The sequence below is a fragment of the Lepidochelys kempii genome, chromosome 9 (assembly GCF_965140265.1).
Source record: "Lepidochelys kempii isolate rLepKem1 chromosome 9, rLepKem1.hap2, whole genome shotgun sequence".
Taxonomy (NCBI): domain Eukaryota; kingdom Metazoa; phylum Chordata; order Testudines; family Cheloniidae; genus Lepidochelys; species Lepidochelys kempii.
The window spans coordinates 25,094,392-25,109,413 of NC_133264.1; the positions used below are offsets into that span (position 1 = coordinate 25,094,392).

At 38.5% G+C, this 15,022-nt stretch overlaps 1 protein-coding gene across 5 annotated transcripts in view; it reads left to right on the forward strand.

The window, feature by feature from the left end:
• PLCH1 (phospholipase C eta 1) overlaps positions 1–15,022 on the forward strand; it is a 163,049-nt gene that overhangs the window by 132,338 nt on the left and 15,689 nt on the right. For all 5 annotated transcript variants that reach the window (XM_073359624.1, XM_073359623.1, XM_073359625.1 and 2 more), the window contains 7 exons: positions 5,915–5,986; positions 9,037–9,131; positions 9,936–10,033; positions 12,928–13,107; positions 13,207–13,314; positions 14,135–14,259; positions 14,713–14,797. In XM_073359624.1, the coding sequence (XP_073215725.1) occupies positions 5,915–5,986; positions 9,037–9,131; positions 9,936–10,033; positions 12,928–13,107; positions 13,207–13,314; positions 14,135–14,259; positions 14,713–14,797 (763 nt within the window). The remainder of the gene's footprint in view (positions 1–5,914; positions 5,987–9,036; positions 9,132–9,935; positions 10,034–12,927; positions 13,108–13,206; positions 13,315–14,134; positions 14,260–14,712; positions 14,798–15,022) is intronic.

The following is a 15,022-nucleotide window of genomic DNA, read 5'->3' on the forward strand; positions in this document are numbered from 1 at the left end:
TCATGTCTGACTGTTAAAGACTTTTCCTCTGATCCCTTCCTCTTCTCACAAATTTGAACATTGATCTTTCCACAAGAGGTCACCAAAAGTCATCAGTTGTTCTCAGGGGATTAGTAATTATGATCAGATATCAACCACGCAGGTTCCCTTTTGAGCTAGAATCCTGCCACTTAGTACATTCTTTGGTACACACCTAATTGCTGATTAGGTGAAAATAACCAAATCTGGAATTAGGAAGTCAAACACATAAGTCACCAAAAGGTCATCACTTTGATTATTTACAAAAATGATAGTAATTTCCTCCAGGAGGTAGTCATGTTGGGCATGAGTCTTTCACCTTGGAGAAATTAATCATCTGAGCTTAGCAGTTACATCTAATGAATATGAGCCAAGAAAATTGTTGAAGATGAGAGTGTTGCAGATATCAATGACTGTAGCCATGTCCAGCCATTGAGTGGGATGCTGTCAACTAGCAGTATCAAATTTGAGGACTTGTGTATACTTACGGGTAAATCGGCATTGCTGCGATTGATGCAGTGGTGTCGATTTAACGAGTCTGGTGAAGACAAGCTAAGTCAGTGGCAGAGCGTTTTCCCGTCAACGTCTGTACTCCACTTCTGTGAGAAGTGTACAGTAAGTTGGCGGGAGAGCATCTCCTGTCAACACAGCGTGGTGTAGACACCACTGAAAGTTGACCTCAGTTACGTCGACTTCAGTTATGTAACTTACGTAACTGAGGTAGCATAACTTAGGTCGACTTCGACTTCAGTTATGTAACTTACGAACTTACGTCAACTTACAGCTTTAATGTAGACCAGCCCTGAGGCTAGACTTTTGCTGATTCATTAATCTGATACAATTTAAGTGGCCACTAATGATACCCATTTGTCTCTTCCCATTCCTGTCTGAAGCCTTGCGGTGCTTGACTATGGCTTTTAGGAGTGATTTTTGGTCCTTTTGTCAGCTCAGAGCTCAGCAATGCAATAACAAGCCAACGTATCTGGAGGCTTAACTGATATCAAATGTTGACCTACATAGGAGAGAAACAATTGTAAACAAGAATTAAACTTTTATGTTTTGGTAATTCAGTAACTCATTAGCTAGCTCTGTTATACTAAGTGTTTGTCATTATAAAGCTAGTTTCAAATCATTTTCATCTGATTGTCGTACCTGAAAGGTATCTCCTGAGAAGATTTTTCCATTTGCTTTTGTTTTATTATGCAAATCTCATGCCCCTTAATTGCAGCTATCCAAGTGTCATTCATTTCCCCATAGCATTACCATGTTTTTCAAAAACAGAGCATGTTATAGCACAAGTTTATGCCTTGTCCTCAAGTTAATATCACATAATAGAAGAGGAGCATGGTGTAATGGTTAGATTACAGAACTAGGCATCAGGAAATCAACATTCTGTTTCCTAGATAGTCCACAAAACATAGGCCCTGATTCTGTGGTCAGACATGAAAAATGGACCTCAAAACTGGTGTAACTCTCCTTAGGGAATAATACAGTAGTGGGGCGGGAAAGAGGCATTTCTTGGGAGGCATAGAGCCAATGTAATGTCCCTGTACAACCTGCCACCTTGCAGAACACAGTGTAGGGGCATGCATGAGGCAGAAAGGGACAGGGCAGGAAATGGGGGGGATGACTGGAGTCCACTGTACTTATGCACTACAATTTTGGCATGGTAGATGACCCATAGGGAGCTGTTCAAAGCCGTCATAAATTAGAGCCGCCTCTGCGGTGCTCTAAGTTAGGCCAAGGTTCAAGCATGCTCCAGCTCAGCACAGAAGCCCAGAGGTACAATGGTGGCAGGCAGAAAGCCACCTTTGCGCTGCCATTCCTAGGCTGCACCTCTTGAGGGGTGCTGTTCAGACACAGGGCCTTATGGTGTAATCTTAGGGTATGTCTACACTACGAAATTAGGTCTATTTTATAGAAGTCGATTTTGAGAAATTGATTTTATACAGTTGATTGCATATGTCCACATTAAGTCGGCTGAGTGCGTCTTCACTACCGTGGCTAGCATCGACTTACGGAGCGGTGCACTGTGGGTAGCTATCCCACAGTTCCCACAGTCTCCGCCACCATTGGAATTCTGGGTTAAGCTCCCAATGCCTGATGGGGCAAAAACATTGTTGCGGGTGGTTTTGGGTACATGTTGTCAGTCACACCTCCCTCTGTGAAAGTAACTGCAGACAATTGTTTCGCTCCTTTTTTCTGTGCAGACGCCATACCAGGGCAAGCATTGAGCCCACTCAGCTCAGCTCACCATCACCGTGGCTGTTGTGTCCTGGGTGCTGCTGTCAAATCACTTAAAGAGACTCCATCAACCTGAAGTCTAGTCACTTTTTAAAAAATGAATTGAAAGCAGTTCAAGAAATTACATTTGCCTCTGAGTTCAGTTTTTGAGGTTTTATCACCTAATTTTCCTACATTTTGTTGTTTTTTTTCTCTTCTCTGTGCTGTGTCAAAGGCCCTTTCAGAGATCAAATGCTGTCAAGTGTGATTTTTTTTAAAGTTCAATTTCCATGTCTATAAAATGAGTTTAATAACACCCGCCTATTTTACAAGGGATTTACAAGTCTTAATCGATTTATATTTGCAAAGTTTTTGCAGATTCTTAGCTGCAACTTGCTTCAGAAGTATGAGAGATTGTTATTAATAATCTACTTCAAAAACTTTGTGTAAATAGTCCTAGAACAAGAAAAATAGTCTGTCCAGAGGAAAAATAGGTGATGTCTTTTGACCTTTTCTTTTTGACCTGGCACAACTTTCTGTAAACTTTTCCTTGAATTACCATGATCTATGAATTTACTGGAAAGAAAGAACATACTGAACTGTGTGTCTAATTGCAGTCTGAGGCAGCTGGTCACTTGTGAAGGCTAACCACTGTAATGGAAAGTACTAGCTGTACCAAGTCTGTACAAACTCCAGAATTTGTATTTTTGGCATAAGAACCACAACAAAAGTACAAAAGCAGAAAGATTTAAACGAACGTGGTCTTTACCTTCTAGTACCACTGATTCCTTGTGCTTACTGTCATGGGGTTTTTTCTCCTCTGTGGCTTTGTGCACTATCCTTTTATTTTTGGAGATATGAGTTCAAATCCTGTTCAGGCCACAAATGAAAACAATCACCAGGATCCCAAGTGGGTATTTGTTTGTATCAGAGAAGCACTGCACATTTGCTTGTCCTTGTTCAGGAAAGGCCCTGGACTGGAAAACAAGGCTATTAGTAGGATTTAAAAAAAAAAAAAAAAGGGATTAGAGATGAGTCTTTATATGACTAACAAGAATATCCACAAGTACATTGGATAGTGTGAAAATAAGGGATATATAAACAATCATGCTTCAGGACATGGATAGTATAAAAACAAGGGATATGTAAACAATCATGGAAACCACTAACTGCTGGGGTTAGAAAAGTATGTGCACAGTTTTCTGTCTCAGGAGTTTTATACCTTCCTCTGAAATGTCTGGTACTGGCCATTGCTGGAAACCATATACTGGACTAGATGGCCCACAGACCTGTTCCACTGTGGCATTTCATACATTCCTATGTGTCACACAGCAGGACTGAAGTGCATTGGCCAAGCTGTCTTGAGAGTCCTCTCCCATACTATTATCTGGATCTAGCCAGTCCTACTAGTTCCTTAATTCTAAAAGTGCCAAATTTAAACAAATAATGGAAAGAAAACTCATAAATAATGTGTGTATTTTCACAGACATCTCAGTTACCTGGCAATAAGTGTAATGCCGTCTGCTAGGAAATGGAATCTACAACTAACAATGAGAAAAAGTATTGAGAAGATCAGAAGCTGTAAGACTTTTGACACTAGGTCTACTACTGGTTTTGACTTTGCAGATTTGACACTGTCAACGGCTATACTATTATCTAAATAACTCTGCTAAGAGTTTCCTCTACATACTATGCCTTGCAACTTACGCTAGAAATAAATGTATGAAAATTATGCATACAATTAGCAACCTTGTCTGGAGCCAAGAAAAATATCTAATGCCTCTAACATTCTGGTAATTAAAAATACATCCCAACCCATAGCTGCACATTGAATAACTGGAACTATTTGGATTCACATTGTGAAATGTTGGGGGAATATTTTCAATATCTTTAGGTTTCTCTTCAGCTCTTCAGACAGATGAAGGGATGTGTTTTTCCAACAACAAAACTGGATACTGCCAGTGATCATCAAATTGATGTCCCAGGGGATATTTCTATACAAGTGAAACTCAGGTGGCCTAACAAACTCTGCACCTGTCCATTTTTTTCAGCTTTTAATGTGTCCTTTATCTACACTTTCAAATGCTGCAGGATTTTTGTATTATTTTTTGGTCCATCTGGATTCCATTCCTTATGATTTCAATTCAACTCCTGAGACATCTTGCTGATTCATCTCTTCCTTTTGCTAAAGGGACCCCACAACCCTGCTGTTACCTCATTAAAACATGTACTTATTGCTTACAAATGGCCCCATTACTGGCATCTGCAAAAAGCATTAGCCTCTAGATAATGTAACATATGTGTTGCCTGCTCACTTGGGTAATAATTGTTTCAGAGGCTGCTTGAGAAACGAGATAGTCCACAAGCATGCTTAGCCTGAGTAAAATTAACTATGTAATGAATTGCCTAACCATTCAGAATCCTCAGAATTTACTGATAACCATGGAGTTGCTAAGTCAAGAATATTCTTTGTGGTTTAGGAAATCTAAAAAAATCTAAAAAATCTAAAAATCTATTAGGACAGATTTTAATCTCATTTAGAGGACCTATATCTGCAGTGCTTTGTAGCTTGTGTCTTCATGTACACTTGTGCAAAGTGTATGCACTGTGGCTGTAAAATGATACCTTATCAGAATTATGCACTCACTTACACTGGTGGTAAGATTTTACACCCACTCACTTTGCAGAAGTATATTTGGTGACACAAGCTGCTGAGACAGAGAGAAAAATTAAGCCCACTGTTTCTGCATATTTGTAATTCACTGACTTCAGTTTAGTGACTCCTGATTTACTTACATATGGGAACAGAATTACTCTTGACTTGCATGGTTTAACTAGAAACAGGAGTAATTTAGTCCTATGCGATAGTGTCCATGGCAGATCAACTGATCTAGAAATGCATAAAATGAAAAATCAAGCTTGCTCTCCATTAACGACCTGCTACTGTTATCGATCATGCTGTGGCCTTCTGTACTCGGAGCATCTATTTGTATGGTGTCCCTCTGAATCCACTAATTCTTGAATGGCCGCTATGTGCTTCTTCATCTATTCGCAGCAAGCAATTGATGATGAAGTGATAGCAATAGTTAGGAAAATGGCATTAGGTGGAGGAGAGAGGAATATTTTTGTCTGTTAAAAGAAAAGCAGAGAGAAATTTGGAATCTTTCCTATTTTAATCATTAATCTGGCCTCCATCACATTCAGTCTGTAAAATGAGGTTTCATCAGCTAGCCTGAATAAAGATGATGTTGCTGATTTCCCATCATCAAAATGCACTTATGAGAAAGAATATCTCCTTCTGTTCTTGTTTTCTGGTCTTCAGTTAGTTTTAAAATGCTGTTGGGTTACTACTTGTACATTTTCCCTACCATCAGTGGTTGCCAAGTCATTAATAGTATAAAGCAGCAGAAAACCCCTGTATTACAGATGCAGATTTAAGTTTACATCCAAAGCTAAGTATTTTGGGTTTAGGCTTCAACAGCTTCACTTTCACTCTTATTCCCCCCCTGTAATTATTATATTATCTTAATAGCAGTGTCACATACAAGAATGCACATTAGTGTGAAAAATACATCTTTTTAAAGATTGTAGCAAACTTAAAAAAATTACAGAACAAAGACACTTCCTGAGGTGGCTTGAAAAATATGTTCATTGTGCATATTTCTTTGTACAGAACCGAGACACAAAAGAAAGTGGGAAGAAATCCCATAGCCGCTCATTAATGGGCAATTTTGGGAAACACAAGGTAGGTGGAACTGCAGTGTCTCATATCTGTTGTTTGTCTAAGGGTTAATAAATAGAGGTTACTCAATAACCATGGCAGAACCAGGTCCTATACTTCTGTTTTGTAAAAGTGTAATTTTTCATAGCTTTTAATTGCATTTCAGATAATATCTGAATTTTTGTGGAGTTGCATGATCTGATTCTTTAATCCATTATACCATTTTTATGGCAGAATAACTCCATTTAATCATGCTGGTTTAATTAAAATGAAATCAGTGAAGTTACACTAGTGTGGAAGTTGTATAATGGAGAAGAGAATCAAGCCAATTTGTAATTAGATCATAAAATTGCACTGGTTTAAAACTAGTAGGTTTTTGTTGTTGTTGTTGCTTTAGCTAAGTGCACATGTTCACAATCTTTGTTTTTCAGGGAACTAAAAGGTGAGCAATAAGAAATTCTGTCCATTCAATACACAGGTGATTTCTACAAGTAACATACACGCTAATGGGCATTACACATTAGAATCCAGTGTACACCGATGAGAGAATAAATGCTCTGTACTGGGATGCCAGATAAAGAAATCAGTTGCTAAAAAACTGAAAGTACTGGCTACACTGAGGAGTGGAAAATGTTTTAATAATTTAATTACTTCAACTAATTATTCTAATTGGATGTAGCCAGTTGGATGCCCCATTTACTTCATATCATTGCTGAAATAAATAAGGCAGAGTATTATTATTTTTAATGACTATTGCAGACAGACCAAGACAGACTTAGAATAACTTAACTCTTAGAACACTGTCATTTTCCATGCAGGCAGCCAAAAGGATGCTTAGGAGGATATGTAGTAGTAATATTCTTCACATGTACAGAGACCTCCAACTGAGACTCTCAAAACTCTAAGCAGACATTAATGAATTCTCACAACAGAACAGATTGCTGGGTAGCTTTAAGTGGATACACTGTGAAAAAGGGTAAACTGAGGCACAGGGGATTGAGGCCAATATTTTTAAATATTAGTACCTAAAATTACCTACCTAAATCTAAATTTAGGCTCCTAAATAAATGACCTAATTGGAAGCTGTGTGTGCACAGCCCCTGTGAAAATCAGGATACTTACAAGTGTATTAAATGTAAATGCTTTGAAAATTTGGAACTTTGGAAATCAGGGTTAAGTAACTACATCAGGTTCACTTAGTGAGTCATTAACTTGGATTTAAAACTGGAGAATGGTCAGTTTAGATGAGCTATTACCAGCAGGAGAGTGAGTTTGTGTGTGTATGGGGGTGGGGGGTATGTGAGAAAACCTTGATCTATGCAGGAAATAGCCCGACTTGATTATGTAAAGAGTTGTCACTTTGGATGGGCTAGCACCAGCAGGAGAGTGAATTTGTGTGGGGGGGTGGAGGGTGAGAAAACCTGGATTTGTGCTGGAAATGGCCCACCTGTTGATCACTTTAGATAAGCTATTACCAGCAGGACAGTGGGGTGGGAGGAGGTATTGTTTCATGATTTCTGTGTGTATATAAAGTCTGCTGCAGTTTCCACGGTAAACATCTGATGAAGTGAGCTGTAGCTCACGAAAGCTCATGCTCAAATAAATTGGTTAGTCTCTAAGGTGCCACAAGTCCTCCTTTTCTTTTTGCGAATACAGACTAACACGGCTGTTCCTCTGAAACCTGTCATTAACAGAGCTGTAAGTCAAATTCAGGAGTACAGACTCCCAGGCCCCTAGATTTAAGACTAAACAGCATACATAATCTACAAAAGGGTTGATCATTCTATTTCAGCACAGAGGACAGCAGGATCAACTCAGTTATGGTCATTATTAGTATACCATATTAAATGAAATAAAATCTGTGAAGTTCAGATGGAATGTAATAGGAGTAATCTGCGAGAGAAAGGAAAAGGGCTTCTCACTTACACAGTAGCCACTTAATACTGAGAGGGGAAATTAAAGAGCTCTTTGAACTGCAGTCATAATGTCACTGAATATGTAAGAATGTTGAAATCAAAGGTTGGAGAGACTACACTGTAGAGAAGATATTTTCAGTAAACTGGCTACTTGTTGGCATCACAAAAGCTACAGCTGGCAATCATTATTGCTATTTAAAAGAGAGATGCTTATGAAAAGAGAAATATTAGCCTTTTTATTGTAGATAGAAATTTTATTGTATATTGTATGGAATTAGAATCTTTTGATCCTTTCCTATCCTGTGTGGCTCATAAAACAGAAACAAACTTTAAGATGTTTGAAAATTTTGCCTGGAGACTGTTTGTTCAATTCTTTGTGAAAGCATTTGTTAATCTTCTCTTATAAATGGCGCAGAAGTCATAGCTGGAAGCAATGCATTTTGTATTTGTGTTGCTGTCTATTAAAGATCTTTTGCTGTTATTAGATATACTATGGTACATTAGAAACCCAATATGACCAATACTAGTTTAGTGGAAACAGCAGTCATAACTTTGGTTTTATTACAGGCCAAATGTTGACTCTCCTCATTTTTGTCCCCCACCTATAAAATTCCCTAGCTTCTTCTTTGGCCTTCTTCTTTGGCCTCATTAGCCTTTGCAAAAGCACACATGCAGGTTATTGGTACCAAAAGTATAGTGCAAGTGAAGGAGGAGTGTAAGGTGATAGTGGGTCCAAGGGTGAGGTGGGATTCACATGGATGATGCCTATAAACCCTGTCCCAGATTGCCACACTGCTGCTTTAATCCATGGAGTGCCTGTGGGGTGTGAAGACCTTGGATTTTGTGAGAGTAAAAATCAGGGCACAAGAGCTGACCCCACAGATCCCATCTTGGCCATCTCTTATCCTGTATTTGCAGAGTTGCCAGCAAGAATGTAGCCCCATGTTCTCTAATACATTACACTGAGACAGTAAGATGATGGCCATTGCATATTTTGAATCGAAACCAGATCTGTTATTTTTTTTAATCATAGAAATGAGATATATAAAATACCAGTCAGGTCACCTTGTGCACCTTTGGGACATCTTAAACTTCATTTAATGTCAGTAAAGTGTGGTGGATTTACATGGCAGATGGATTCATTGATTTCCCCAACAGAAAGCTGTCAAATCAAGGTCCAAATCTCATAGCACATCTGATGATGAAGAAAGTCAGAAAAATTCTTCTGGAAAGGAAACTGGGCAGTTGTACAGGTCAGAAATCCCCACAATTTTTCACTTCATTGAAAACTAGAGACATGTTTGCCATTAAATGTCCATATTATGCTTTATGCCATCTCAGTGACCTAAGTCAGTTCTCAATAGCAAATCTGTTGTGTCGCCTGCATTGTTGAAATGTATTTCCTTAAAGTATGTATTTCCTTAAATGTATTTCCTTAAAATACTGAGTTACATGGTGTTTCAGTGAAATACAAATAATAATGACTCTTAAATTAAATAGAAATGGTGCAGCAATACTTTGCTAGTGAAAAAAAGCCGGAGTCAATTTTACATGAAAATAGACTGAATAAAAGCACATCATAGCCTCTCCCAGTTCATTACAGCTGAGAATGGAATAAATGCATTTTCAAGTATGCATTTATTGCATTTAAAATATCCCTTTTGCTGATGTTTTTTCTAAAGCTGGTTGCCCACCTTGTTTTTGTTAGTATAACAGGATATCTAGAATGTGTATGTGTGTGTGTGTGAGAGAAAGACAGAGAGAGAGAGAGAGAGAGAGAGAGAAACAGGGGTGTGGAATGAACCATAATCTTAGAGATTGCCCCAAATCCTGTTTAGTAAGCCTCTTGCCTTTCCTTTATTTCTTGCTATTTAAACTTATTTTTCAGTTAGGAAATAGCTATAGTTAGTATAGTATAAATAGATATAACCGTGCTCAGCTGTGAATTAATTTTTTGATAAATTGTGAAAAGGAATTACAGGAGAGAGATTTAAATAATTTTTAAGTATTAAAAATAAAAATCGGCTTTGTTTTTAATATATAACGTTACTCAACAGGTTGGGCCGCCGGAGAAAAACCATGAAGTTGTGCCGTGCTCTTTCTGATTTAGTGGTGTACACAAACTCTGTGGCAGCCCAAGATATAGTAGATGATGGTGAGACTGGGAATGTAGATTTTACTTATATAAATGTTGTTATTTCACTTGATTATATATTTGGATGGGACACATGCCTATGGTCTTAAGTTTCCTCTATTTTCAGAGAACTTTTAAAAGTTGACCAGGTAGCTCATCAGTTCTTGCCATCTATCTTTGTCCATGTGAAAGACAATATAACACCTTCCTTTTCTTCCCCAGAGAAATGTGCCCTCCCGTGTTTCTTCAATTTCCTTGTGAGCTTCATAATTTAGTAATCTTCTCCCTGCGTGATTCTGGGAATGCAGACTCTTCCAGGAGCAGCTTGTATAGTTTCACAGTATTATGAGATTTATCTTAGCTTTTATTATAACAGTATGTACTATTATTTAATATTGATATTATGTAGTGCCCAGAGGCCGCAGTTGGGATCAGGACTCCATTATGCTAGGTGCTGTATAGAGGTACACAAGTCTCTGCCCCAAAGAGCTTACTGTTGTTTTATTAGACAAGGGAAAATGGAAATTGACAGGGCTAAGATGGAATTTGAAGAGCAGATAGCCAAAGATGTAAAAACAAACAAGAAATTCTATGTGTATGTCAGCTTGTATGGGAATATATGGGCTTTCGGACTACCAGTGAGTAAATGGAGCAATTAAGGAGGATAAAGGCATTGCAGAGAATCTCAGGCCAAGAAACCTAAAAGTGACTAGTCGTTTTGGGTGAATTTTGGGTCTGACATTCAGATGCTGAATGCTGAGTATTTTCTGAAAATCAGGCCCCTTTAGAGTTTCTCATGTTGGGCATCTCCACCTAGAATACTGTGCTTAGTCCTGGTCACTGTAGCTCAGAAAAAAGACAAAAATGCTCAGAAGAAAGATTTCTGCATTAAAAAAAGATTGAAAAGACTGGGTCCCTTTCGAGAGAAGATGAATAATTGGAGGTGTGATTGATATAGAGGTGGTAGACTGGGTGCTTCAATTTACCCTTTCACATAAAACAAGGACTTGAGTACATTTGGTGAAACTGAAAGACAATAGATGTAAAATTGATTAAAGAAAATACTTCTTCACACATTGCCTAATAAACTAGAGGAACTCATTGCCACAAGATGTCGTTGAGTCCAAGAGCTTAGTAGCATTTTTACTAGGATTAGATGTTCATATGAGTAACAGTTTCAACAATAGGCTAAACGTTTTTATAGGGGAACTAAACCTTCATGATTCAGGGCACAAGACAACAACTAACTAACAGGGCTTGGAAGAAACTTGTCCTATGACCAGATTATTCCACAATCACTATTAAGGCTTTTGACACCCCCTTCTGACGTATCTGGTACTGGTTACTGTCAGAGGTCTAGCTGTGGATCACAGGTCTAGTCTTTTAGATCAGCTCCTCATTTCCTAAGTGCTGAAAGTGAACCCTTGTTCTTTTAAAGGAATATAAATGCTTTTCTATTGGCTGCAAACATTTCTTAATTTCTGTATCAATTTTTACTGCCTTTTTCAACTCTCCCAGAACAGTAATATAAGCAAAGACGAATTATGCCACTGAGCAGCTTTAAATATCTGAAAGTGACAGATACTGCTCAGTGGCTCTGTTTAATTAGAGTCTCTGTCTCTATATGGAAGATAGAAAAAACATTCAAGTGCAAGGGTTATTTCTGCTTTAAAAAAATACTATGCAGAGAATTATGAACCTACATTCAAAAGCACTTCAGCCATAGAGACAAGCTATGTAAGAGTGCAGGACAATGCCTACTGACTTAGGGAAAAGTGAGAATCAGGATAATGTTTTAGGCCCCAAATGAAAACCCAAGCTTTCATGCAAATATTTCCTCTAGTGGAATGAATTTAGGAGACTGTGGATTGCATAGGCATTCTCCTCCCATGGATCTGGGGGATCCACAGCGAAGGGCATCCCCAGATCCATAGAGGAAGGAGCTGACTTTCTGTGGGGCTGAGCTGATTACTCTCTCCCCCTGGCTACAAGGCTTCAGCAAGATTTTAGCCATGCTGTCATTGTCTGAGTCCTCTGTAGCTTCTTACCAACAGTTCTGGTTGGGGCTTTCCAGGATATGATGCATTTTCAATTAACATTGACTCCTGCCTGGTTTTCCACATAAGCCTGGAAAGCAAGAGGCCGAGCAAGGGACAGTCCTGCAAATGGAGGTTGGTGCCTTGGTCCATTCCGTCCCATTCCAGCCCTTGCCCAAATCCCTGTAGAGGAAAGACCTTGTGGCACACACTTGCAGGTAAGGTGGGGCAAGGTTACAGAAAGAGCATAAGAGCAAGGCAGTGCTATTCTGAGGTCTATGTGATCTGTCCTTCCAGGGGCTCCACAACCCCCACACATAAATCCAACCTGCCAGCCAGAGTTCCATTCCTGATTCCACATCCATGTTCTTGTCTGACTCCAGTGCCAGCAAGACATGGTGGAGCCTGAATTCCCTAGCTTCTTCTTTGGCCCTGGCTTGGAAGGTTGAACTTCACCCAGCTTTCTGGTCCATACAGTGATTTATGGAGTGATGGGGTGTGTGGAAGAGGATTGTCAAAGCCCGAGGGGATTTGCAGGCTGTCAGGAGGCAGCTGAAAGGTGTCATGGGTATATGGAGGTAGGATGAGGGAGAACGTAATCATACGTATGGAAAGAGTTTGTTCATTATACATCAGCTTTATTGAACTCAACACAGTTTAGGAATATTGCCAAATGGGAATTAGAGGCTATACTGTATATCTTTTCCATTTGATCTCCAGCTGTAAGAGGTATGATGATAATCTATCTGTGAATCTAGACTAACTCCACTGATGTCAGTCCAAATTACTCTAGAGATACACCAGTGTAACTGACCTGTGAATATAGCAATTTGTCTCACAGTTGTTATTCTTGTTTTTTTTTAAACTATAAACTCATAGGGACTATGGGAAATGTGTTATCATTCAGTGAAACAAGGGCCCACCAGGTAGTGCAGCAGAAGTCTGAGCAATTTATACTTTACAACCAGAAACAGCTCACCAGAATCTATCCATCTGCATATCGGATTGACTCCAGCAATTTCAACCCCATACCATACTGGAATGCTGGTTGCCAGCTGGGTAGGTGTTTTATGTATGTAATGTTTTCACATGGGCTTTATGTTAAATGCAAGTTACAGTTACACTTATCAATGATTCCTAAATCTCTTAATTCAACAGTGGCATTAAACTACCAGTCTGATGGGCGCGTGATGCAGGTTAATCAAGCAAAATTCAGGATTAATGGCAACTGTGGGTATGTCCTCAAACCTCAGCAGATGTGCAAAGGTAATGTCACACTGCACATTTATTATTATTATATCAGTTATTTTAGAAAATGACTTTGCAGTCAGTTTCCCATTATTTTGCATTTAGAGCTAAATATCTAGAATAAAACAAGGAATTAAAACAAGAACTTGCATGGGAGCTTTTTGACACATATATAAAATAATTAACTTGGTTTGCAGCTGACTTTTTAAATGATTAATGAAAGGCACATTTGCAGTGTTTGCTATCAACCTTAAAAAAATGACTGCCAACTTTATGAATATGTAAATACTCTAATATGATCTCTCAGAGTTAATCTAGGTAAGTTATTAGCACCCAGTCTTGTGATATGCTGGGTCCCTCCTACAAAGTGTAGACCAGCCTGAGCAACTTGGGAGTTGAAGTGACTTAACACCCCATAGCAGTCAGCTTTTACGGCCTGATCTGTCACTGAAATCAATAGGCGTCCTTGTATTTCTAGAACAGGAATCAGTTATCCTTATGCTCATACAGTGAGCACATTTCTATTTGTTTAGGGTTTTGGTTCGCCACCATCATTTTAAAATCACATTATTTCTTTGAGCCAGATTAACACTGGAACTGGTAGGATCATTCTCGTAAAATGGGCCTATGTAGTTATTGGTCCTTGAATGAGCCCTTTGCATCAGGGCAAATGTCATTCTTAGAAATTAAGTTATAGACTGGAGGCCCAGTCAAGCATGTGATTATATGATGTTATTTATTCTATGCATTCGGGAGGGTAGAAGTTCTGTTTTTTTCTCCTGTATAGGATTTCTAATATTAAGGGTTTTATTTTTTCTCATTCTCTGCAAATTTCTAGGTACATTCAACCCTTATTCCGGTGATCCACTTCCTGCCAACTCTAAAAAGCAGCTTATTCTCAAAGTCATTAGTGGACAGCAACTACCTAAACCTCCAGATTCAGTATTAGGAGACAGAGGGGAGGTAAAGTAGTTTGAGTGATACTAAATATTTTTTTCCACTATAGCTGCCATAGTACGCCTAGGAGTGACATGGCAGCATTTGTTCTAAAGAGAGTTTTTCTCTTAAATTAAAATATGCCAGTAATTTTCAGATGTTCAGGATTTGCACATTAGATCTGCATTTTTCCCACAATCCCTGTATTCTATATATTCTGCTGGTTAGTATTTCTTTAGCTGTTAGCACTGATCTGAAAGTTTATTCTACCTAGCCACATATCCCAGTGTCACAAAACAGCAGTGATGAAACCTACATCATCCTGTAGTCTATTGTGGCATTTCCCATAATCACACTACTGGGAAAATCACACTGAGCAGTGACTTAGCAATCAAATGTGCATTTATTTGAGAGTTTAATAGAAAATAATCCTGTATATATAACAATGAGTTGCTTTTAAATTGTTGTTTTTTAAAATAGATAATAGATCCTTTTGTCGAGGTGGAAATTATTGGGTTACCTGTAGATTGCTGTAAAGACCAGACCAGAGTGGTTGATGACAATGGTAAGATAACGTACCCTCCTTCCTCTTTTCTATAGTAAATTATTGAATAATTATGCATGACTAGAGGTACACAGAATAATTTACCAGAGATGCAAAGAGTGACGAACATAGTATTTTTTGGTCACACTTTATAATAAAACAATATTTATCAATAGTTTATAAACAGTTAATAAACAGGTCAAAAAGTTGTTTAAAATAAGGGCATATAACTATCTATAAAACCTT